The 24382-nt window shown below is 40.4% G+C and overlaps 1 protein-coding gene across 4 annotated transcripts; it reads left to right on the top strand.

Moving 5' to 3' along the window:
- The first annotated feature begins 975 nt into the window (after nucleotides 1-975).
- On the top strand, nucleotides 976-24248 carry LOC117001928 (tropomodulin-3-like). Of its 4 annotated transcripts, none has more exons than XR_004419182.1 (11): nucleotides 976-1028; nucleotides 7215-7412; nucleotides 8776-8932; nucleotides 16369-16491; nucleotides 17056-17145; nucleotides 17645-17775; nucleotides 18733-18840; nucleotides 20266-20409; nucleotides 20730-20874; nucleotides 21969-22106; nucleotides 23006-24248. XR_004419182.1 is itself a non-coding variant. In XM_033070652.1 (10 exons), the coding sequence occupies exons 2-10, from the start codon at nucleotides 7287-7289 to the stop codon at nucleotides 23035-23037; spliced, it is 1056 nt and encodes a 351-aa protein (XP_032926543.1). In that variant the 5' UTR covers nucleotides 976-1028; nucleotides 7215-7286; the 3' UTR covers nucleotides 23038-24248. The 4 variants fall into 4 exon arrangements, 1 of the variants encoding a protein (XP_032926543.1); XR_004419184.1 differs by lacking the exon at nucleotides 976-1028 and adding an exon at nucleotides 1358-1414; XR_004419183.2 differs by lacking the exon at nucleotides 976-1028 and adding an exon at nucleotides 4023-4883.
- The last annotated feature ends 134 nt before the right edge of the window (nucleotides 24249-24382 follow it).

Genomic DNA, 24382 nt, shown 5'->3' with positions numbered 1-24382 from the left:
TTGTTATAATCTACTTAACTGACAATATCCTTCCTGTCTACATCCCATGTGAATTCCTTAGGCAGGAAGATATTTCTGTCTCAAGCCATATACTTTGAACTAATATTCTTAATTTTTACCACATCAGCATTGTAGAGAACAAACATGTTATGTTTTAATCAGTTTAGGGTTGTGTTGGAGGCTTTTTTCCCTGCTGTGTTCAGGTCAGTGACCAGCAGAGAGGAGCTCCGTGCTGCATCTGCTCTTGCTGTGCATGTGCTCTTCAGCACCCGTGGAACTTCCACTGCTGTCCAGGCCTTCTATCCACATTATAAACCTTTAAAAAATTGTATACAGAGTATTGTTTACTAACATGCAGTGTTGAGTAGATAGCTGAAACGTCCACAAAACCCTGTTGAAGCACCAGCTCTGTGTCACCAGAAGCGCTGCAGGAGCTGTGCCCCGAGCTCCCCAGGAGCAGCCGCCGTGTCCCTGAGCTGATCCCTTTGCGGCCAGGGAGGGACGGGCGCGGCACTCGTGTGCGCGGAGACGTGACTGACAGCTCAGAGAGGGAACCTCCGTGTTTACAACAGAGAGGAAACAAAACGCGGGTAGAGGTGAAGACGAGGAGCCTGAAGGGTCCAGAGGAAGGAAGAAGCTACAAGAGAGATCTGCAAGGCCGTGGAGCGCCGAAAAGGCACCCGTGAGCTGCCCCCGCTGCAGAACACCCGCGGTGTGCCCGTCCGCAGGGGCTGCCGCACACCCCGCAGGCACGGGCTGCTCAGAGGGACCTTGCTGCTCAGATCACCTCGATCCTGCCCTGCCGGCCAGGGGCACCCTGCACAGCCCAGGTCGCTCAGAGCCCCGTCCAACCTGGCCTCGAGCACCTCACGGCCGGGCCCGAACCGGGCCCAGCCCGCCCGGGCCGCGCCGCTCCCCGGGCCGCGCCCTCCTCCGCGCCTGCGCCGGGGCGGGGCCGCGGGGAGCGGGGCGCATGCGCAGCGCGGTGCTGCTGGTCGGGCTGGGCGAGCGGGGAGCGGCGGCCGCCGGTGAGGGGGAGCGGCTGCCGGGACGGGACCGGGGTGCCGGGCGGAGCCGGGCCGGGCTCGGGCGGGCACAGCCCCCTGCCCGCCGCCACAGCGCGGCGGGAGCCGGCGTGGGGAGGGAGTCCGGGCTGGGTTGACGCCCGGCCGGCCGGACCCCGGCGGCTCACGGGGGGCCCGAAGCCCCGGTGGTGCTGGGGAGCGGGGAGGTCGGGCCGGGGCGGCGGTCGGCCCCACAGCCGGGCCCTGCCCGGGCAGCCTCCCGGGCCGTGGGGCTGAGGGGCCGGGGGGCTGCGGAGCGCGCCCAGGTGCGGGGCTGGGCTGGGTGTTCGGCTCTGCTGCGAATCCCGGGGACGGAGACTTTGGAAACTTCGCCTGCAGAGCTGGTGCCCGTGAGTTTGAGTTTGCCGGTGTGTTGTGCACGGCTCTCACAGCAGCCGGGTCCCCGCAGTCGGTGACACAGGGATGCCTTTCCGGGGCGGGGTGCGCTCCGAGCACCGGCACCGGGCCCTCCCGCTCGCCCCTGCCCTGGGCTTGTCCCGAGAGCCGCCGGGGCCCTGCTCTGAGAGCCTGGCGCGCTCTGGGTAGGCGCAAGTCGTGTTGAAATAAGGGATGGTTTCTAGGGAGGCTACCCTGTGCTTTAAATTTGCTGTAATGTATTGGTTCAATCCTATAACTAAAGTTTGGGTGCGGTGTCAGGTGTAGAGAGCTTGAAAGGCAGGCAGTGATGTAAGGGAGGACCCAAAACTAAGCGATACTCAGTTCTCCTGAAGTAATAGAACGGAAATTAATTAAAATGCTTGTATTGGTATCTTCCAGGTTTGTAAGTTTTGCTACTTTCCTGCAATGGATAAAAGATAACTAAATGTTTCAATAAACGTTCAGGTAGTTTGTATCTGATGTTTCTATTTGACTAAAACAGCTGCAGGCAATTCCTCTAGGAGCAGATACTGTATTTCAATGGGGAACAGGTTTCTGTCGAAGAACATCCAGGTATTGTCTGAAAAATTATGCCTGAACATCCCTCCTCCTGGCTAGTCAGTAACTTGCTCCATGTTGGGAGAGAGAATGGACAGCTGGAGTGGTGATTCCTGACAGAACTTCTTGGGACACCTGGGATTTTTATCTTATCCCAGCCTTGTATTTATTAGGGATTGGAGCACGTGCCCTGCAGCAAGTTTGGTGAGCATGCCTGGAAGTGCCATGGCTGTGCTGAACTGCTGCCACTTCCATGCCCTGTGCAACTTGCCACCTTGGCTTTGGGCTCCTGGCCCTGTCACCCCTGCTGTTGCCTGGGCTCACTGGGTATGTCCATGTGGCCCTGCAGTGTGGTGACCAGTTTTCAGGAGCAGGCACACAGGAGTGAGTTTTTATGGGACAATGCCAACTTGGCAGCTTAGCCATCACTCAGAGCACCCTGTCTGCAAGAGAGCTGTGTCCCAGTTCTGTGTTATTGTACACAGGGTATATGAAAGAGCAATGTGGGCTTTGGTTGCAGGTGCCCTCTGATAGAGAGGAGGAGCTTGCAGGAATTGGAAGTGCAGGTATGTTCAGGTTTCCTTCATCATGGAGGCACCTTCATGGTCTGTGTAGTTACTGTGCCTGCCTGTCCTCCTCCACTCCCTGGGTCACTGTGTGGACAAATGTGAAGTTAGGGAAGCTCAGTTTGCAATGTATAAAGCTTAGTGAATTGTCTCTTTGAACAGAATGAAGCCTTGGGCTTGCTTTTCTAGGAAAATAGCCCAGAACAGTTGTATCTTCCTGCCTGGAAAACACAGTTTACCCTGACAAGAAGTGTAGACAAAGATGAGCTGCCACCTGCTGGCTCCATGAGGCCTCCATGAGGCTGGGGGATGTCTGCTCATCCCTGGGGCAGGACATCCCAGATCCTGTGCCCTGCCCCAGGCTGGGGGTTTGGAAACCTCAGGTGGGTTTCTAAAAGCTTCTGCTAAGAAAGGCAGCATTGGGCTCTTCAGCAGACTTACAAGGCATTACAAAAATACCCTAAGGAACCTGCTGGGATTATGGTAATATTTATATTTACTAATTTTTCTCCTTGCTTTGGTAAGTAAAGATAGCTCTTTCAAGTGCTGCACATTCTTCATAAACAGTTCTGTATAATCTTGCACACTGGAAAATAGAATTGTTGCCATCGTTGGGGTTCCCTGGGGAAATGCTCAGTTTAGGCTCCTCCAAGCAGCTGGGAGGCTCTGGGGCCCTGAGGGGTGCAGGAATGCTGAGAGCCCTGCAGACCCCCCTGCTCCACAGGGTTCACCCAGAGGCTGGGGGGAAGGAGGCTCCTGAGGAACAAATGAGATTAAAGTGAACTCTGCAAATGTGCTGGCCAAACCCAGCTCAGTTTGTTTTTCATGATGTTGCTTCTATTTTAAAATCCAAGTCATGGAAGCCATTTACAGTGGACTTTAACAGTGCTGTAGTTTCCTGTGGGCAAATTATATCTGAAGAGTTTCTCCTGTTTGGGTCCCAAGAAATTGTCTTCTTGAATATAACAGAAATTTCGGGGGGGGCAAGGGCTGGAGGTTTTGGAAGATAATTGGAAGTTTGCTATTTCTAGAATCTTTTGGGTTTTAAAAATATAATTTCAGAGAGGAGGAGAGAAAATTGTTTTGACTTGTGGATACAAGAGGTGTGTGAAAGTTGCTTGACAGTCTTTCAAGTGTTTATTCAGGTAATTATAAAATGGCATAAAGTTACTGCTGTTTTCTCATTTCTTTAGTTCTTGATTTCCCAGGTGAGGGAATAATGGCAAGATTTTTTTCTCTGTGATGTCCAGCAGAATTTCTTAATTTCCGATTTTTCAGCTTCTCTTCTGCTTAACAAACAGAAAATTGACATTTGATGGAAGTGATGGCTTTCTTTCCATTTCTCTTATGTTTCTTATGTGACTATGAAGTTGCTGGAATGAAGAACTTTACATTATAGTTACATATCTGAAAAAGAATATAAACTCTTTAGACTTTTATGGTAAAGCTAAGAATATTTAGAAGCAAACTAGCTCTGCTCATGAAAAAAGGGCAAAGTATTTGCAAAGCCAAAATTGATGGTTGCAGTTTTGCCCATGATTTTGCAGTAAGATCACATATACATAAATATATATACACACACACACACACATATATATATGTATGTATATAAAATGTACCACTAATATTCACAGGCCAAGTAACTGCTCCTTCTAAAAGCTTGTAGTTTGCTATGCATGTGTCTCTATGCTGCACTGCTACAGCAAGTGATGGAAAGCAAATAGAGCACTAAGTGTGTTTAATGGGAGGTGAAAGGCTTGTTTGATTAGATTAGGGCTTCAGCTGGCCTTTATGCCCTTTTTAGGCAATGAGAATTCCTGACACTGTGTTTTAAAACCTGATTTTTAGCATGTTGTATGCAAGTGTTGTATATGCTGTGTTTTCTTTAGTAGGGAATGTTTCTGAGAGTGGTTGCCAAGCAGTCTCAGTGTATTGCAGACGTGCTAACCAGTGCTACCATCATACATTTTAAAGGTGTCTCACATTAAGGATGCTTTCATGTAAAAAAAAAAAAAATCCCTGACAGGTATTAGAAAATATGTCCAAAAATTTAAATTTTTATTTACCAGGTCACATGTGATTTTCTTCTTGCTGAAGTGAAGCCTCAGTTACAGAAACTGGATGTTTTGTTGTGCTGCTTTATTTTTCAGTTCTGTGGGTGTTTGTGGGTGTGAACACTGTACCTGAGGATTTGATGTGACTTCTTTGGTCGTATACAAACAAGTGAGACTAAGGACCGTGACCTGAAAATTAATGAGTGAATTACAAAGGATGAGTAGTTTTCCAATATGAAATATCCCAATGCAGTAAATAAAAGGTAATCAATTCTGGATGACAGCATTTTGTGGCAATTAATGGAGAGGAAAAACAGCGTGAAGATAATGTATGGTTATGCAGTGCTACTCTCAGAGTAAGGGCAGCATTATTCTGCAGCTTGCTAACCATTCTGCTCCTTATAATTACCTGTTAAAACTGCACCTTTTAATATTTGAATGCAAATGGACATGCAGAAGTGTGGTAAATAGCAGTGTCTTGATGTAGGGCTCCATGGTGCAGCCTGGTCACAAAGAACAATGTGTAATCAGCTGCAGGAAATGTTTTTCTCCTGTGATCCTGTGTAATGGCTTGAACTGTAAGGAAGGGCAGAACATTAAGGCTCCAGGAATGAGAAGTTCACATGCAGATTGTGTGGCATCAGCTAATTGTGCATTAGCTGCTGGCACCTGGAGAAACAAATACTACCAGACTATGGAAACTGTAGGAGGTGGCTCTCTAGGCCACAGAGTCACTCCTTTAATTACTTTTGGAACTTAGGAAAACATAGGTGTGCTACCCTCTGCATTTTCTGCAGCCAATAATGTGGATTATTGCTAACTCTGTAGCCTCTTGCAAAAGGTCTGGGCTCTTCCAGCATGATTGGGTTTGTTCAGAGGGCACCAGAGTTGATGTAATTTACCACGAAAATGGGAGTTCCTCCTTATGTTTGAGAGAACTTTGCAAAGGTCAGCTTCAGTCCCATCAGTGTCAGCTGCAGTTTACAGCAAAGTTCACACTTTGAACTGTAGTTCAAAGTAAGTATTTATATCAACAATAGTTTTTTAAAAGCAGACATCCTGAAAGTAGCTGAAGATATTCCTCATTCAGGTGTAGATGTGGATGGGACATGGAAATTCATCGTTCTTGCAAAGGCAATTGTTAAAACCAGATTAATTTTACAGGTACACTTGACTGAATGGATGTCACAGATGAACCTCTGTGCCCATGTCTGTTTAGTGTCTCTGAATTAAAATGTCACCATATGTAACTGTGGCAGCCAGGGAGCCCATTCTGGATGTAAACAACTGAGGTGGAGGAATCCTGTGTGCAGGATTCCATGGTATAGCATGTATGCATGTGCAGCTGCCTTTTCCTGCTGCTTCAGAGACAGTGAATGAATTGGTCTGGTTTTGAAGGACAGTGTAAGTGTGGATTTGAAGTTGTATTTATAGTGTGAGCAACTGTCCTTGAATAGGGACTACTGGAGAAAAAGTGATTTTTACTGTGTGTCTGATCTGTGTTGAGTATTTCTATAGAGCCAAAAAAATGGTGTAAGGAAACTAATGAACAGGCATATATATATTTAGCTTTGGCTTCCCAAACACCTTCTGGACTCTCTTGCGTACTTACAGAGAGTCATCACAATTATAATTACCCTTTTTTTGTCTGTGGTCAACTTGAAGCAAGAATTTGGCTGAACAAAAGGAGAGTCCTAGAACTTCTTTTAGAAAAGTGAGAGGAAACAACTTGTCTGCTTGAACACTGCTGTGGTTAACTGTTTTTTCCAAGACAAATGCTCAAAAACTGTGGATGTTAGAAAAAAATGTTCCCTGCACTCTGCTTGTCTGTGAGAAGTGCTGTATAGACTGTACATTTTGACTAACCCTGTTTTCCTCTAGATATAGTGTTTAGGGACCAGTCACAAAGTTTATTTTTAATTTTTTTTTATTTTTAATCTTTTAAATTTTATTTTTTATGGTAGTAGGATTGTAGAGTGCTGCCACTTAGGAACTGTATTTCCTGTGCTTTTCATCAAGCTATTGTCATTCTCTGTGGACAGAACAGAGTGTTGCTTCGATGGTAGTGCTATAATTATCTTGGAGGCAAACTTCCTTTGTTTCCACTGTAGGTAATATGCAGGGATATGAGTCAGTAATAACCAATTACCTTGTTTATAGTGAAGTTATCCTTAAGTGGCCTCGAACTGCTGTAGCAACAATAAATGTGGAGCATCTTAACTCTTCTTTTGGCTTCTTTATGTGTTAAAAACAAAGGTATTAAACTGGACTCATAAATAGTACAATCTCTTCCCTCCTGCCCTGCTCTGTAGGAATTATGGCTTTGGAGTTCTTGTCAAGAGAACTGGGTATTGACTGTGATCTGAAAATAGATATAGCTTAATTAGATATAGACTAATTGCTGGTGGACAAGGGCATGGGGGGACAGGATTCTCATCAGTGGAGAAACACAGCTTCAGGTGCTCCTTGCCAGCTGTTGAATAACAGACACCAGTGCTGGGGGACAAAGCTTTCCTTTCACAGATGTATGTGGAAGCTGAAGATGCTTTGTGGTTGGGATATTTGCCTTAACTCTGCTTATTTCTTTTAAAAAGTTTTTTATAGATCTGGATAAGAATTAAGACTTGGGTTTTGAAGTGTTGGAGCAACTCACTACTGCCCGAGTCATGACGCTCCCATTTCGGAAGGACTTGGACAAGTACAAAGATCTCGATGAGGATGAAATTCTTGGCAAACTTTCAGAAGAAGAACTGAAACAACTGGAAACCGTTTTGGATGATCTTGACCCTGAGGTAGGCATTAGCCAAGAGAAGTTTTATTTTTCATTTGTTGCATTGCTAGTCTAAAATAAATTGAGACTTTGTGCAATATATTTTTGGACAGTTTTTTTTTTCATAGCCTGCTTTTGATCTCCCAGATATATATTTGTATACAATGCTTATTTCCTGTTTGCAAGGTGGACACAACTATGTTAAAGAAGAGCATGAGAAAGGATAGCTGGGAGGAGCTTTCTGGGATTGGTTTGTAAATAAGAATTGTTGTTGTTGTTCAATTGTTCATTTTTGAAAAGAAAGTTTATTTAGAAAGGCCTGTTTAACTTTCCTGTTTCCAGTACTGTCTGGTAAACAGACCTTTTGCATCCATGTTTGTTTTATTATTTCTGGAGTTTGATGGGAGTGGAAGGGTGCCAGCCCCTTCTAATGATCCCTGGTCTTGTATCTGGTAGCTTATATCTATTCCTGTCCTCATGCTGACTTTGTGAAGAGAAGACAAATAATTGCTAAGCTCCTGAATGATTATGTCAGCATGGGGTATTAAGTAAGGAATATTGCAGATTTCTGCTACAAAGAGCTTAGTTGTCCTCTACAGATATTGGAGCTAATGTCAGACTCCAAGACTTGATGTTTTCACCTCATGAGTTTGTGTTTTTGCTTTAATAAAACCAGGATTAGTTTAATCTTGGTGTTCAGGGATCAGTTCATAGTATTATGATCACCTATTTTGTTGCACTGCAAGGTATTACTGATATTTTAAATGCCTTTGACTTTATGGATATTTTAACAGGAGAACTGCAAAGGGGACTGATTGTCTTTCATGGCAGTCACAATTCCTATACCTTCTGGTCTTTCTGAACTAATACACTTTTTTTTTCTCTTTAGTTGAAATATGTGGACGTTAACAAAGAAATGTCCCACCTAGAGTCAGGTCAAAACCAGAAATACTCTGCATTAAAATAATAATAGTCAGTTGTCTTAGACTAAAAATCACAGGGATGTAAGTGACATATGAAATAGTCTCTTGCTGAATGTCTAAACTGTAAATAGCAGAGTTTTATTTAGTACTGCTCATTTAAACAGTGCTGATTCTAGCAAAGAAATGAAGAATAACTGGCAAATTGAGTGCTGGGAGCTATTGTACTTAAAGAATTGCTTATATCCTACTGAGAGTGCAGTGTGCTGTATTTTCATTATATTCTCCATGTCTAGATTACCTTATGTCCTTCCTTGCCCCAAAAAAAGGAAGTTGGCAGGGTATCAAAAATTGCCTACAAAAGATGATGCACCGGGGCTGAACCTTGCAGAGAGGGAGGAGGAAGAGGGAAATGAAAGTAAGCAGGTGCTCCTGCAGACTTTGTAAGCTGCATTTGTTTTGCAGAACGCGCTGCTGCCTGCAGGCTTCCGGCAGAAGGACCAGACTGCCAAGAAGGCCTCGGGTCCCTTCGACAGGGAACGGCTCCTGGCCTATTTGGAGAAGCAGGCGCTGGAGTACAAGGACAGGGAAGACTATGTGCCTTTTACCAGAGAAAAGAAAGGTAACACCACCCTTTCCTGTGTAAGTGTGCTTGAAATCTCTGAAGTGGACGAGCCAGAGCTACTGTGAACCGAATTTGATTGAAGCACTGGCAGCTATAATGCTTTTAACTCGCAGCCCTTCCAAATGGCTGCTACTGTGCAGGGCCAGGAGGTTTCCTGTTCAGGCATTTGTGCCACTGGGGCTGGTTTGCTCTTTCTGTGTAGCACAGGAAGGAAATAAGACTCAAAGATTTTATCACAGATTGCGAAGTTCTGATGGCCATGATATCCTCAAAGTAAGAGCTAACTCTGATTTGTGTCAATAATACCAAATGCTGTCATTGTGTCTGTGGCTTATACTGACAGCAACCTTTGTAACACTGTGTTGGATTAGAGAAATAGCAGTTGAATGATGTTGTGGTAGACAGTAATGTTTGAAGATGGTGTAGGCTGACAAGGCCAGACAAGTGATTTATGCAGCCATGGTGTTTTTCTGGCATCCTTACTGAAAGCTTTAATAAGATTGCATAGTGACTCCTAACTAATTATATAGGTAACATCACAAGTTTTGAAATCTGGCAGTGGTTTGTGGTCTGAAAACCATGGGCATGTTATTAAAACCTGGGATTTAAAATTTTTGCTTTGGATCTAGTATTTTCATTGATTTGATGGGAAGCATTTCCTTTTCAGAAGAAAATTGGAAAGGAATGTGCTTCTTAAATATTGTAAGAACAACTCTTTTTTTTTTTTTTTTTTTTTTTTTACCCACCCAGAACAGAAGTTCCCAAATTTGTGGAACTTTACAGAGCACTATTGGTAGGCACAGACACTCCCAGACCTGTGCAGGGCACATATGCATAGAGGCAGCTAAAAGCCTCCTGTCACCACGGTGTTTGAGCACTGCTTGTGAGTCCTGGCCCATGAGAACCTTCCCTGGCAGCAGGGCAGATCTGCTGCACTAGTACTTCAGTAAATTGTTTCCTAAGTTGTATTCCAGCTGCTCAAGATTCTCAAGATTAGCAGGCCCCTCTTTTCTTAAGGGTTTCAAACCCTTTAATTCTGCTTAATTCTCTGGTATGAATCATTGCTTGTTTCAGAATTGAGTCTTCATTCATCCACTGAGTTTGTGTATATGATTGTGGGGACTATTTGGTGAAAATTTTGTTGGGAGTATTTGCATTTTATCTGCCTGGACCAGATAACTTTACCTGAAATGCTGGTGCCTCCCTTCTTTCCTGGAAGTACTAGAGAGATTATGACTTTACAGTGTGCTGCCCTGTGTATGATGGACTTCCTTCACTGAGCACTTTTTGCTTTATTTTGTAGTTCAGCTCCTTGTGTCTTGAGAGATAACTGTGGCACCCCTTTGCTGACAGCAGAACAGGAGTTTGGTGATTGAACCTGTAGGAGTAACCAAGTGAAGGGTTATGCAACGTGTTGACTGTAGAAGGCAGAGGCACCCACAGCAGCAGTACCCTCATGGTACCTGTGCTGCTGCCAAGTACCTGTTCATGTTGTGTTTGGCTGCACCTAGCTTCTGCTGCTCTCCTGACAGGTTTGCCAGTCTGGGCTGGAGACAGAGTGATGGTTAAGTGTGATTGAGTTTGGTGTATTTGATCTCATAGGTGACTGGGGAATCCCTTGCATCCTGTGCACTGCTCAGGCAGGGAGTGAGCTGGGCAAGGAGGATGTGCTCTACTGCTGCATTTTCTGCTGTCTGCTAATGCTCCTTTCACAAAGATGGCTCTCTAAAGTCAACTTACATCTACATGCACTCATAAAAGTATTTGCTTGGGTAGATAAAATCTGTGAGAATCTTGTAGAGAAACAGAAGTGTCCAGCTGTAACGCAGAGCGTGGTTAAGAGAGATCAAATGTCATTTCCTTTATGTAATAAAGTATTACTAAATAGTCTGTCTGCATGTTGCAATGAGTCATGCTAGTGTAGTTTGTAAAATTTCCTGTATCTTGTAAAAAAAAAAAAAAAAAGTCACTGTTTAGTGACCTCTGTAATTTATCTTAGTGCTATAGGAGAAGAGAAAATAATATGAAAAATGAAATGTAGATTACTTTCATTAAAACTAAAAATGTGGAAACAAATATTTAGTATCCAAATTGATGGATGCTCTGTAGAGTGGGCCAGAGGCAACAAGGTCAAGCTCATGCTGTAGTAGGTGAGGGATAACCTTTTCTTCTCCCCTCATGGAAGTATTACGGTTCAACTTTGAATTCCTGCCACATTTGTTGCTATTTTGCACAAAAATGGCAAATGTAAATATCTTAATCTTTTAAATCAAGAAATCAAGATATTTATCTAGATGGAGAACTTGGAAAGGGCATGGGGCACAACTTTACTTGTGTAGGATTTTTTTTTCTATAGGGGACTTGTACCCTAATGTGCTTTTTGTTAATATTAAAACAGACAACAGACAACTAAGCTAGGTTACAATTTTTCACTTCATCTAGAAATATGTGTTACAGAGAAACACTAGCAAGTTGTGGAATAAGGGTAGGTGAAAATCTTGCTTGATTCTCTTGTTAATTTAGGAGAAATGTGACAAATAATAACCCTCAGTTCCAGAGGTTTTAGGAGGAGAGGGATTGGAACTGCAGCTGATTTTTTTAATGCCATTTTTGGGTCAGAATTTGCTAAAATATTTCTATGTCTCTGACTGGTCTCTTTGCTCTCACTTGTTCCAATTATTCATTTCATGGAGCAGGAAGAGGAAAATCTACTCTTTTCTTTTTTCTATTTTAGTAGAACTGATGTGGTGATTTGGTCTGCAGATTTATCAAAAAAGCTTACCCTAGGTTACTTTTAAATATCCTATCTTGCTACTGATTCTGGTAACCTTGCTTTCCTACTAGAGTGTGAAGGAGAATACTCTCCTCTAGATGCCCCAAGTACCTAATTTTGGGGTAACATGTTATTAAAACATTGCTTCTCTTTCGGTGATAGATGACGTCATTTCTCCAGGTCTGTGGAACCTCTTTTGTGCTATGGCATGTGGAAGATCTGAAATAATGTAAAGTGTCCTGCTGTGGTGAAATGAACAGTGCTAAAGAAATGTGAAGTTTAATTCCTAAATTATACTCTATTCCATTTTCCTAGTGTCTTGATTTTGTTTCTAAAAGCATCCTTAAAAACTTTGTTTTAAAACATGATTTAGTGATTTAAGTCACATTTTGTTCCAATTAAGTGTTGAACCATACAGTAAACTATTGTTCAAAAGATTCATGAGACCAATATGGTAATAACAAGCAACAAAACTAGCTTTGTCTCAATGTGTGTGTGTAAGTATGTCATAAAGATTTTACAGGGCATACTGCAAGGAGAAGGAGCACTCATCCAAACAGTAAAGCAAGGCTCAGCACTGAAGGCTGTTGCCCTCAAGTGTGTTCCACTCATCTGACCAAGTCTGACCACTACTGCTCCTCCTCCTCCTCCTCCCCTCTCTTGGAATAGCAAAAGAAGAGAATTATTGCAGCTGAGATAAAAACATTTCTGAGATAGTAATGTACTTTGTGCTGTATAGTGCAAGGCATTAGCAAAGCATTGTGTAAACTAAGCTTTGCATTTCTAGCCTTTGCACTCTCCTAATTGTGGCTTTCTCTTCCCTTTGCACTCCTACCAGAGTGTGTTTGTTCTGTGTAGATTTGCAGTTCATGTAGCTTCTGCTTTAGGCCTGGCTTGGTTTGGGTTTTCCTCTTCTCTATCACCTAGAAAACAGACTGAAACTGTAGCCACCTGGCTAAAGCTCTGTTGGTGGCACCCTGCTCAGTTGTTGCTCTAGATCACCACGGCCTTCTGTTGCAGCAGGGTTTGGGATGCTGTGTTCTCTGCTTGCCATTGAATCACTAAAGTCTTTAAAGGAAGTGTGTTACATGTTGTGAAGTGAAGCTAATATCCTGTAGGAGCTTTGCAGAAACAGCTTGTCAAATTGATATTCTCCATACAAGAGCACTAGAACAAAATAACATGTGGTACTCCAGCCCTAATGTAAAACAGTTTTCTAATTCGCTGTTATGTGGCCTGTAATCAGATAACAGATAACAGCTCTGCTTCTGCATTAAGACACTGAAGAACTCACTTGTAAGTTGAATTAAAAACATTAGTATGAAATTGTACTTACAAAAGAGTTGATAAACCTAAATCTGTTACATGGTAAAACTGGAGATTGATGAAGTGTAGATGAAATAAATTTCTGAACTGAGGAAAGTTTAAGGAACATAAGAAGTAAGAAATACATCAGATTGCTCACTTTCCTTCATGAAGTCAGTGATGAGAAAACCTTGTATTCAGTTATTCTCAGGTAACACTTGATTTGTTTCCCCAAATGGAGTACCCCAAAAGTGGATTTTAGACTTTGTTCTGCTGTGCAAGGTGTGGCTACTTGCTGCCTGTTAGTGTGGGGTATGTGAGGATAGTACCAGCAATGTGCAGTGCATGGCACCACTGAACAGACCTGATTTCTGCCAGGTACTGAGCCCCACCTTTAATACTGTGAATCTGTGTGGGAAATGTCCAGGGCACTTCAATGAACACCATCCAATGTTCCTGCCTGTAGAGCAATACAGTTGTGTGGAACTTGGAACCAGAAGTTCGTTCTGTGGCAGAGGAGGCCTGTGACTTAATCCTGGATGTGCATCATCTGATATGTTAGCTTAAAGGCATGGAACACTTACCTCTATAATTATTACAAAAATGATGTGAACATCCCTGAAATTTGCCTATTCATGTTGTATTGCTTAATCTTTGCAGTATCCTGGCCGGCTGGAAAGGAGCTGTCATGTTCCTTCATGTAATCAAATCCCTGCTATTTGGAAATGTTCCACTTGAGGGCCAGGCAAGCTGCACATCTCATGGGCTGCACAGATGTGTAGTGGTTTTTGGTTTTATTTAAAGCTTGCATTAGTAAGGGGGAAGGGACTTGCTGAACTGTACTGGCAGCAGGCCTTGAGTGAGATCATTGTCCCCAGAGACACAGGGGTCTTACCCTTCTAGAGGCAAATTCGTTGCTAGAAGTGGGGAGTGGGGAAGGATCTACTTTTGTATGTGCATTGTACATCTCTGATTTCTGGTCTAGGACGAGATGAAGCCAATGAATGAGAAATTATGTACACAAGGGTGTGACTTGTTTTATAACAAAAACTGCTCCTGACCCAGCTCATGTGACTGGAGTTGGCTGCAGTGAACATTTCTGAAGGGCAGTGGCTTTTAACATTTTTGCTTTATTAAAAACTGATTATACTTCTCAATCTTTTTAGGTTTTCTAAAGAGTCAGGCATGTATGGATAAGTTTAGTATTACTCTTAGGAAGCAAATATTTGAACCAGACATTTTTAACCTATAAATTTAAGAATTAAAGAAAAGCAGCATCAGGAAAAGTAGTTCTTTTTTTGTCAACTCTGTGGGATGAACCAGACAGAAGACTGAACTAGGTTAAAATACGTTTTTATCAAGCTGTTTTTATTTGAGATTAATTTCTTTTTCCTGGTCTCTTCCTGCTGCACTGATGCTGCAAATAGGATGGCTGAACAAAGGCTCAGGTGCTTGAATTCCATTGTCTTTCTTCCTTGTACCCCAAAATCCTCATCTTTTTACTAGCCCATATTAATGAGGGAAAATAACACAAACATAGCTGCTAAAAAGCTTTAGATCATCTGTATGCTGCTCAGAGTGTTTCATGGATTAATGAAAAGCTTGTCAGACAATTTTGCATCTCTTCTATCAACTACAGTTTAAGTTAGAGGTTAATGTCTCCCCAGTAGGTGATGCTGGTAAAATAAAATGATAGAAATGTATTGCATCATTTGCCTCAAAACAGTCTGAAACAATTGCTACATAAACCTTCCATTTATGAAGGTTTTCTTTTAATCCTTAATCACCAACAGTTTCCTTTGCACTGTCCATCAAAGTTGAGGTATGAGTGGTAAAGCATGTTAGCTGCACTTAACTACTGTTTGGAATCAATACAGTTATGTAAGGAGGTTTATTTTCTGCTTCTAAATATGGATAATGACCATTTATACAAGTTTCCAAAGAGATAGCAACCCAGGAACAAAAATACTGTGTTGCTAGCAACAGCTCTTGGTCATCAGATTGTGTTGTCAGAGAAAAACCTGATGTGCTTCTCTGTAATCTGTGCTAGTGGGAATGCATTAACTTTCTTCAAAAGGAAAAAGACCACAAACTAGTGTTATTTAGAGAAGATATGGAATATATGATTTTTGGTTTAGAGATGCTAAACTCCACCTACTATCACTGTAACTGGGACATTGGGAAGAGGATGATTCCTCTGTGGAAATACTTTTTATAGCTATGGAAATTTCAGAGGGTGTGCTCCTGAATTAAGACTGAGACTTTATAGGATGATTATCAACACCACTTCCTATGCCAGGAAATAACAAAAGGCAGCTGGAACTCCTTTCCCATTGCTCTTTCTGCTGATAGCTCAGGCAGCTTGGAAAGTTTGAAAAACTTGAACCTTAAATAGCTGTTAAGATTTGATTCACACTTATGTAGTTGTGATTTCTCTCAAATGCATCAGTATGAGAGCTTTTGTTTTCTGTGTTAATTTGTCCTGAATCTAAGCACCCCTTACCTGTCCTGGCTCTTACCCAGTGGAAGACTTCTTTGTTCTGAAGGACCAATTCCAAACCATTCACAGTTAACTGCTAGAAAGGCTTTCTCATATTCTGATTTCCTACCCTAATTTTCCAGCTAAAGCTGTATGCAGGAATTATGGTAACTACACAGACCTCTATCTAATTCATGTCTTCTAAAATAAGTTTTCCCATTACCTACTTGTTATAACTAAAAAGTTGGTGCAGAATGTAATATTTCTCTTGGTTCTTTTGCCATTGAATCTTTAGTGACCTTTCTAAGTATTATTTTAGAAAACAGCGTCCCTGGCAGAGAAATCTGTTGCCAGTTTGGGGCTGTTCACAAACTGTGGTTTTCTCAAGCAGCTTTGTTTTCTTGCTTCAGAACTGAGGTTAATGTCTGAAATCAGATATATTGTGTATGATGTAAAAACTGCAGTGAATAGTCAGGTGTGTGATTTCAGATAACTCTGTGATATTCTCTCTGACACATTCAGATTACAGTTCTGCTTGGGTCCTTTTTCCCTTGAGAGGAAACTCTGCATTCTCTAGTGATACTAAATCTTTCTTACAGTCTTTCTAGACTGTTCAAAATTGTAATGCAGGTTTATAGTTACTTTCTAATACTTAGGAGAAACAAATAAGAATCATGATCTAGACTCCTGAAAATTAATTCCTGTTTATGCTCTTTCCTCATCTCTGACTTGCAACAGCAGAAGAACCCTTTATGTTGTTTGTGGTTTTCCTAGTGTTCACTAAATGTAGTATGTATCCTTTAAGTACCTAGTATTTGAAAGATAATAGTTACATAATGCAAAGTTACATCAGACTTTCCATTTTGTTTATTCCAGGGAAAATATTTATCCCCAAGCAAAAGCCTGTACAGTCTTTCACAGAAGAAAAATTTTCTCTTGATCCAGAACTGGAGGAAGCCTTGACCAGTGCCACAGACACAGAATTAGGTGACCTTGCAGGTGAGGCTTTTTTGAAGGATGAATGGGCTGGTACATATTTAGACAATAAAGATCTCTAATTCATGTGGTGGTGTATTGATCTGACTACAGGATGTTGTAGTTGTGATAGAAACTAATTTATGTTGTTTGCCAGTTTGCTTGAAGTGTTTCACCTTTGTTGATTTGTGATAATTTGTGAGGAAGTCAATTATTTTGGTCTGCAAATGATACTTGGTTTTCAAACTCAAAGCCTTGAAATCCATTCCTCAGACTGGCTGTTTTTTGAAGTGTGTTTGTATATGCCTGTATTCCTAAAGCTTCATTTTGTGGTTGAGCTGCACTTTTTAATTTTGGTGCTTGAACCTCGTGGGGTCAGAACTTTCTAAGATGTGAAAGTCAGCTAAAATGTCTATAATTATTTTTTCTACTTTTTTTCCCAAATGATTAATATATTGGATGTCGTTTTGTACTGATAACTATTGCACAAACATCAGGTTTTGTTACTTAAAGGAACCCTGCATCTGAGTTGAATTAGTCAGGAACAGTAAAAACTATTTTTTGCTTTTTCCTTTTTTCCTTTTTCAGCAATACTGGGAATGTCCAACTTGATAACAAACAATCAGTTCTGCGATGTAGTAGGAAGCAGTAATGGGATTGACAAAGACAACTTCTCAAGTAAGTGTGTACACAAGTCCTAGAAAAATCAATTCACTGTACTGCACACAGTTACTTTAGCATTCACTGTTCTGTTGCATCAACATTCTTTTAGACTCTTAAGTCTGGAAATGTGTATGCCTAGAACATTGCTAATAGAGTTCTGGCAAGAGTGGAATAAAAATATATGTACACTAAAGTGTCCTCTGCATTTAAGTCACTTTTTGGTGACAAAAGTAGGCATAAGCATGCATTGTGTGTGTTGGGTCTTAGCTTTTATATTTGTGTTTGTAATTCAGTTCCTATGTGCTTTCTGAAAAAAATGCAGAAAGGCTGTGAGGACTTTTGAAAAAGAATTGAACTTTATGAAAATATGGTCAGGAGAGGATGGTGTGCTTTTTTGATGGGGGAGGGATGTAAAGACTGATCTTCAAATACAGTAAATGTTTAGAATGTGTTTCATTTATCCACAATGAATGTGTGCAACCTTTTGATTACATTTAAATGCCTTACTTTTCAGATATAGTAAAAGGTGAAAAAATGTTACCTGTTTTTCATGAGCCACCAAATCCCACAAACGTGGAGGAGACACTGCAAAGAATTAAAGACAATGATTCTCGTCTTGTTGAAGTTAATCTAAATAACATTAAGGTAATCAACTGATGGCTGCAGTAAATATGCTGCATTTTCTCAGTAAAAGACACTTCAAACTGCAAAACTCTTTTAGAGAGCATGATAGGCTTATTCCAAGTACAGCAATCTTTCTGCTGAATGTTGTAGTGTGTATAAGCTCAGAACCTGCAGATAAACCAGTAAGCCATCTTGGTTTCTTTTGCCAAATGTGTATTTTAAAAGTCTTAGACTTTCTCACTGCCAGCCCACATTTCTGTTGCTGCCAAGCTGGCAGCAGTTCCAGCAGTTCATTATCATGGAGTTAACTACTTTGTTGAATCCTTTGTCCTTGATGAAGCAATGTGCTCTCAGTTTCTATTGCAAGCAAAGGGATATTTGTGCCTGACATCCTTCTGATTCTTGTACAAAAGGGCTGGTGGAAGTTAGGGCAGCTTCTGCTCCTAAGTGTAACAGTTGTGTTTTTACATGTGACAAGCTTTTGTATGTTTGCTTGAAAGAAACCAGAACTGCAGCACCCTGACTTGCCAGTGCAGGGACAGCCTTGCCAGCAGCCAGGGCTGCTTGTTCCCCTTACTAAAGGGGGGAAAAAATCCATGGTTTAAGAATACTGTGTAACAGGTAAATGCTAGCCAAAATAACTGCCTAAAAAGGCAACAGATCAAAGTTCCTGATACAATAAACTGAGACGTTTGCTACCCTAATTAATTCTTTAAAATGACTCCTTTAAAGCTTGGTTGCTACTATACTGTAAAAATGATTGCTTTATAGAATTGGTGACTCTTACAGCCATTGCATCTTAGGGTAGGTCTTCACTGTGAGACTGCTGGAGTGTAGTTAATGTTGTAGTGGCAGTTAATGTGGTATAGGGCTGTAATGTTGTATTTTGCTGTAAAGAAAACAAGATAGTGGGAGAAGCTGGGAGGAGGGGATAAACTTGTGTATCTCAAGAGAGTGAAATGCTATTTTTAATTCAAGAACATACCAATTCCAACGCTGAAAGAATTTGCAAAAGCCTTAGAAACCAACACACATGTGAAGAATTTTAGCCTGGCAGCCACCCGAAGCAATGATCCTGTTGCTGTTGTAAGTACCCGCTGTAACGCTTTAAGTGGGGTTGCAAGGGAAGTTAGGATGGCAAGGCGATGGTGAGGGATTGAATTTAATCGAGTTTAAATGCTCAGGGATGAAAAAGTTTCCATTCTGCTACACTGTAAAGTATGTTTTCTTTAACAAACTTTGTTGTATCTAAGTTAGTAAATGATTACTAGTTACTTAATATGTAGCAATGCCTCAGATGTGTGAGGGAGAATTCTTTTTCCCAGTCCCTTTCCTTGATTTTTCATTTTACTAACCTCTTTCTTTTTTATCTTTCCTTTGTAATTGTTTAGTATTGGCTGTTCATTCCAGTAGCCAATAATTTATTAAAAATTAATTTACAAGAAACAAATTTGAGGATTTAAAAACACCCATAATATTTTTCAGCTAACTCGAGTTTTAGCTGAAGTAAAATTCCCATTTCTCTACCTCCCTGCTACCAAAGATTGGCTTAAAATATTGGTATATAAAGCATAATATTAGTCAAAGTATCTAGCTTGATACAATTGAAACTTAAATATAGTTTATTGTCAGGTCATTTTTTTTCTGTGTTGAATTAAAGCAGTACCTTATTTCATTACAAATAAAGAGGTAAGAAAACACTAATTGTTTTGCCAGGACAATCTTTGCACTTGTTTTAAATTCAAATTAGAAAAAAAGCAACTAGCTTGAAAGACTCTGTTAAATGAATAAATGAACATTTGAAAGTTTTGGGTCAATTAAAGAGTTTCTTTTCAGCAGGACTAAAATGTGTAATAAAAAGCTATAATGGCTTCTTTTCTCAGGTGTGGGTTTTTTCATATTATGACTTGATAGAAAAAAAATTCAAAGGGTACAATTTTTCTGACAGTAAACTCAGCAGTTAACCATTCCTGTTTTCTTCCTTTCTCAGAAATAACATTGGGTATAAAAGTGCCTTTAGCTACATGCTGGTACCATGCTTAGAGCTTTGAATTTACCCTCTTCCTACCATATCTGTGGACAAAAGCATTTTGAAAGTCAGATCTCCTGTTTACAAATTAACCATATCTAATTCTCCTCTCAGTTGACTAATGTCCTTTCTTTGGCCTTTGCTTAGCAGCCTGCTTTGCTCATTGTGTGCTGTGAAGGCTTACAAAATGGAACTGGTCCAATATGCTAATTTCAGACAATTTATATTCTGTGTAGCTTTTTATTTTGTAACAAGAGAAAGACAGGCCTTCTCTTGACTCAATGCTATTTTAAAAGGGAATGTGGATAATGCCTGACTGAAGACTCATCTCAGTCTCAATAAGTGAAAGCTTGCAAAGTTACACCTTGCATCTCTGAACTTGTTGCTTCCATAGAACTAGTTAGTGGAAGTGGTTATTGCTGTGTCCTGTGAGGTACTGCAGCAAAATTCAAAAGTTTAATGATGCTTTCTTATATTCAAAGGCTCTTGCAGATATGCTGAGAGTAAACACAAAATTAAAAAGTTTGAACATAGAATCAAACTTCATTACTGGAGTTGGAATTCTGGCATTGGTTGATGCACTGAAAGACAATGAAACATTGACAGAGATCAAAATTGATAATCAGGTAAGTGAGCTAAACCCAGCCAATCCTAATGGACTGAATATTTTTAGAAGACAGTTTGTGATAAACTCTTCAAATATTTTGTTTAATTATATTAACACCATCAACAATTGCCCTTAGATTGTCAGAAGCATCCAGCTGAGATTGATTTCTGTGTTTTCTTGTGCTTTAAAGTGTGCAAACCATATTTAGGACCTTCTGCCTATTTGATTAAGTAGAATGAAGCTGAGTGTTTATTGACTGATATGGAGAAAGTGTTTTGGTCTCTTTCAGGATGAACACACATAAGCTCTATTGTCTTTGTGCACCTTTTATTTTAACAGAGGCAGCAGCTGGGCACAGCTGCAGAAGTAGAAATTGCCAAGATGCTTGAAGAAAACAACAAGATCCTCAAATTTGGATACCATTTCACACAACAGGGACCTCGAGCCAGGGCAGCTGCAGCTATCACAAAAAACAATGATTTAGGTAAGACCTGTCATTAATAACTGGATGGGTGTGTGGCACAGGCTTTAAAGGTGTCTGGTTATTTCCCTTCTCCCTTGACAAAACCAGGATAGCACAAGATTAGGAGATCAGTTTCAGGTTTCTCTTGTGTTTTACTACTCCTTTTTAGTTGCTGCTTGATGTTTTCTGTTTTGTTGCAGGGTGTTGAGGTACATGACTGGAGGATTTTTAGCATAGTCTAGAAAAAGAGCATTCAAATTTCATGAGAGTTGTGGCAAAGGGAGTGAAAACAATAGTTTTGATCACTCAGTTGCATTTGGATAAGATTCATTTCTTCTTTAAAAAATTTGAAATTTACAGTTTAGGATGCCCTGTTCAGTGCCAGTATCCCAATGTCACTGGGATTGCTTGAGCAAGAAAACTGAACCTACTGTCATGTACACAGGCTGGGACTGGGTAATCTCTGCCTTGCTGTTCTGTTCATGCACAAGTAGCTGATAGCAATGGCATCTTTATTTGCTGCAGTCAGGTTTGTTGGAGCTCATCAATTAGAATCCTAATTACATGGATCAGCAGAAAATTGGTTAATAATATAGTACATGTATGGAAATAATTTATATAATAATGTCAAACACTTGAGGCATGCAACTACAAAATAATGTCCATCTATTCAAATAGAACTGCATTTTAAAGCGCTATTTAATTAAATCTTTTGGTTTTAGATGCTTTGTGGTGACCTGTCATCAGTGTGAAAAGGAACCAGGCAGTTTAGTCATGGTAGCAGTAGTTAAAGAATGTATTAGAGGGAGTGACACAGGAAACTGGAATTTGGCTTAAAAATCTGATTCCCCTCTGAATATAGGTTAAAGTGAAGAACAGCTCTGAAAGGTATGGATGAGTAACTAGAATAGAGCACAGAGAGATAAGAAAGGCACTCAGACACTGCATATCTGTTTCTCAAAATAGATTCTAAACCAGTTGAGTCTTTTATCATAATGCTTCAGGTGTGTCACAGCTTTCTAAGGTTTCCCTTCTCAGTAGTTCCCTTATTTGTGCTTGACTGTTCAAAATCTGTGCTTCTATTGATATCTTGCCTTTTTTCTTTGCTTTCTTAGTCTGGAGTATGCGAGTAAAAGTTTCTGCAAATTCCTTTTCATCTCTCCAGCCTTGAAGCTACAGAGGAGGTTACTCTGAATACCCATTTGGGTACTGAGCACTAAAACAGATGTTCAAAGTCCCTCATTTCTCTCTTTGTACGTTCCTTCTAAAAAAAAGTCTACATCTTCTTTTTTCTTGCTCACACTGTGTTGTACCACTTTCCTGTTCTTTGTCTGTGCGTTTAACTGCATGATTAGAGAAGTTTAGGGCTGGAAATTCTTTTCATTTGTTCTTGCAGTTTGATGAAAGCAGGTATGAATAACTTCTGCCACCTACTTTCCATTGAATGGATTTGAGAATAGATTCACTTTCTTCTTATATAGATGTGCTTGCTTCACTTTTTTAGACAAAATGGAGGTGTCCTTTATATTTGGTCCTTTATGTGTCCTGTAAGACCTTTAGTGCCATTTGCTTTTTCTGCACAGAAAAGGAAAACATAATTTGATAGTGTGAAAACACCAAAAACAAACAAATGTTGAGAAAAACTCTAGTCATTCAATCAATATCACATATTCTCAAATCTTAATAGCATAGTTGTTTTATTCACAGATTTTTATTGCCCTTGCATTTTGACAAATGAATGTTTTTATTAATAAATGGAAGATTTTAGACTGTCGATTGTAACATCTGTGTGTGTATAAATCGTGTTAGATATGCTGTGAAATTCTTGTAGTGTTTCTTTTGAAGCCATGTAAATTAAATTCACCTCTAAAAAACTGCAAAAACTGTAAAAAAAGAATCCTGGCTAAATCTGCTTATCAGACCTAAGATGATTAATGTATCCCACAAGTCCTTCTTTGGAAATATTTGCAACTGTTTGTGATAAGGCGATAAGCTCGGCTTACTTGCTTGAAATGCTGTCTAATGCTAAGTGTTAGCTACCTTAATTGGTGGTACTTCATGTGACAAAGTAACTGTTCATGTTATAGAAACACAAAAAATAGTTAAAATACTAATACAGCAAAACTTGTCTGTTTTGTCTCCCTTGTTGCAGTTCGGAAGAGAAGGGTTGAAGGAGACAATTAGCAAAGCTGATGCCAGAACTGCAGAGTCGGCATGGCCAGCACCGTGGGCTTCTGCAATCTTGGACTAGATTGACCTGGGTTAGAAGGGAAAAGACTGGAAACCCCATTCCTTTTAAAGCAAAGCAATAGATTCATCTGCTGGTATGCAGCACAGTTTGGGATGGATGGAGACCCAGTAACTGTGCCAGTCTCTGTACCATAGATTTTGATCGGTTTTTTTAAAGAACTTTTTTTGTATTTCAAGACTTTGGCTGTGCTTTCCACTAAAAATGTAATTGCAGATCAAAGGTTTAATTGTCTGTACTCAAAGAATGGAACATTTAAGATCATTGGGCAGATACTGACCCAACTGAAATGTTTGTAAGAAAATCTGGGGGTGTGTATTTACATGGAGGGGGGTGTATATATTCCTGACAACAATGCCTTAGTAAGAAGGGATCCTTCACCCAGCAGCTGGACTCGTGTAGAGCTGTTCAGCTTTGTTCATATGCACTGAAGAGAACTCTTTCACAGCAACGTTATTTGTAATTCTACTGTTTTATTTTTTATTTGTTCTTGATACTGTAATCAAGTTCAAAGACATGCTTTTAAGCCAAACAAAAATAAATTGGCTAAGGACTTCTCCCAAGAGATCAGAGGGACTAGTACAAAAGTGGAAGCCTTGCAAAACAAGAAAATAATTCAGGAGCCTTGCAAAATGAGGGTTTTGCTGTTACACCTAAATCCTTACAGTCTTTTTCAAAAGGTCCCATAACTGTCTTGCTCTGTATCTAAACTGGATACATTTTTAGACTGATTTCATGTGCTCATCACCATTATTTAGTTTATATTCTTTGTTAAAAATTGTTATCTACATTCCTAAGTATCGATTTCTCTAGAAGTAGTGGACATTCATATTTAAAATTCTGCATAACTGTACAGGAAAAGCAGCCTTAACTGTAAGACCACTGACCTAAGTTGCATTACATTAAACTATTTGTACTTCATATAGATCTAACGGTTTTTAATAATGAAGTAATACTTTTAAGAAAGGGTTCTTCCATTCTATATCTGCCTTGATGTTGAAACACTACCTAAGACATGCAAAAACTAATCAATATGTAGTGTCAAATCTCTAGGGTGTAGTCATCGTTAAAGTGTTTAAAGTTCTATAAGCAAACTAATAAGGCAACAAGAATCACTTCAACTTCTGTGCATAATCACATAATCACATAATCACATACTCTTTGAAATATGAAAACCTAGAAGCTTTTTGGTGTAGGTCTGTTTGGACTATCTTCTACTAGTTTGAGATCACAAAAGTGTTCTACAGGACTGCTTGGCTGTATTTATAGCAACAGAGAATT

The sequence above is a fragment of the Catharus ustulatus genome, chromosome 12 (genome assembly GCF_009819885.2).
Source record: "Catharus ustulatus isolate bCatUst1 chromosome 12, bCatUst1.pri.v2, whole genome shotgun sequence".
Taxonomy (NCBI): Eukaryota; Metazoa; Chordata; class Aves; order Passeriformes; family Turdidae; genus Catharus; species Catharus ustulatus.
This window is presented reverse-complemented; position numbering and strand designations above follow the sequence as displayed.

What these genes read in the sequence shown, in the direction of transcription:
- LOC117001928 (XM_033070652.1), top strand. Translation starts at nt 7,287, where the DNA reads ATGACGCTCCCATTTCGGAAGGACTTGGACAAGTACAAAGATCTCGAT. An exon ending in GCAATGATCCTGTTGCTGTT is followed by an intron (nt 18,841 to 20,265) that starts GTAAGTACCCGC and finishes TTATATTCAAAG; the next exon opens with GCTCTTGCAGATATGCTGAG. An exon ending in AGATCAAAATTGATAATCAG is followed by an intron (nt 20,410 to 20,729) that starts GTAAGTGAGCTA and finishes TTATTTTAACAG; the next exon opens with AGGCAGCAGCTGGGCACAGC.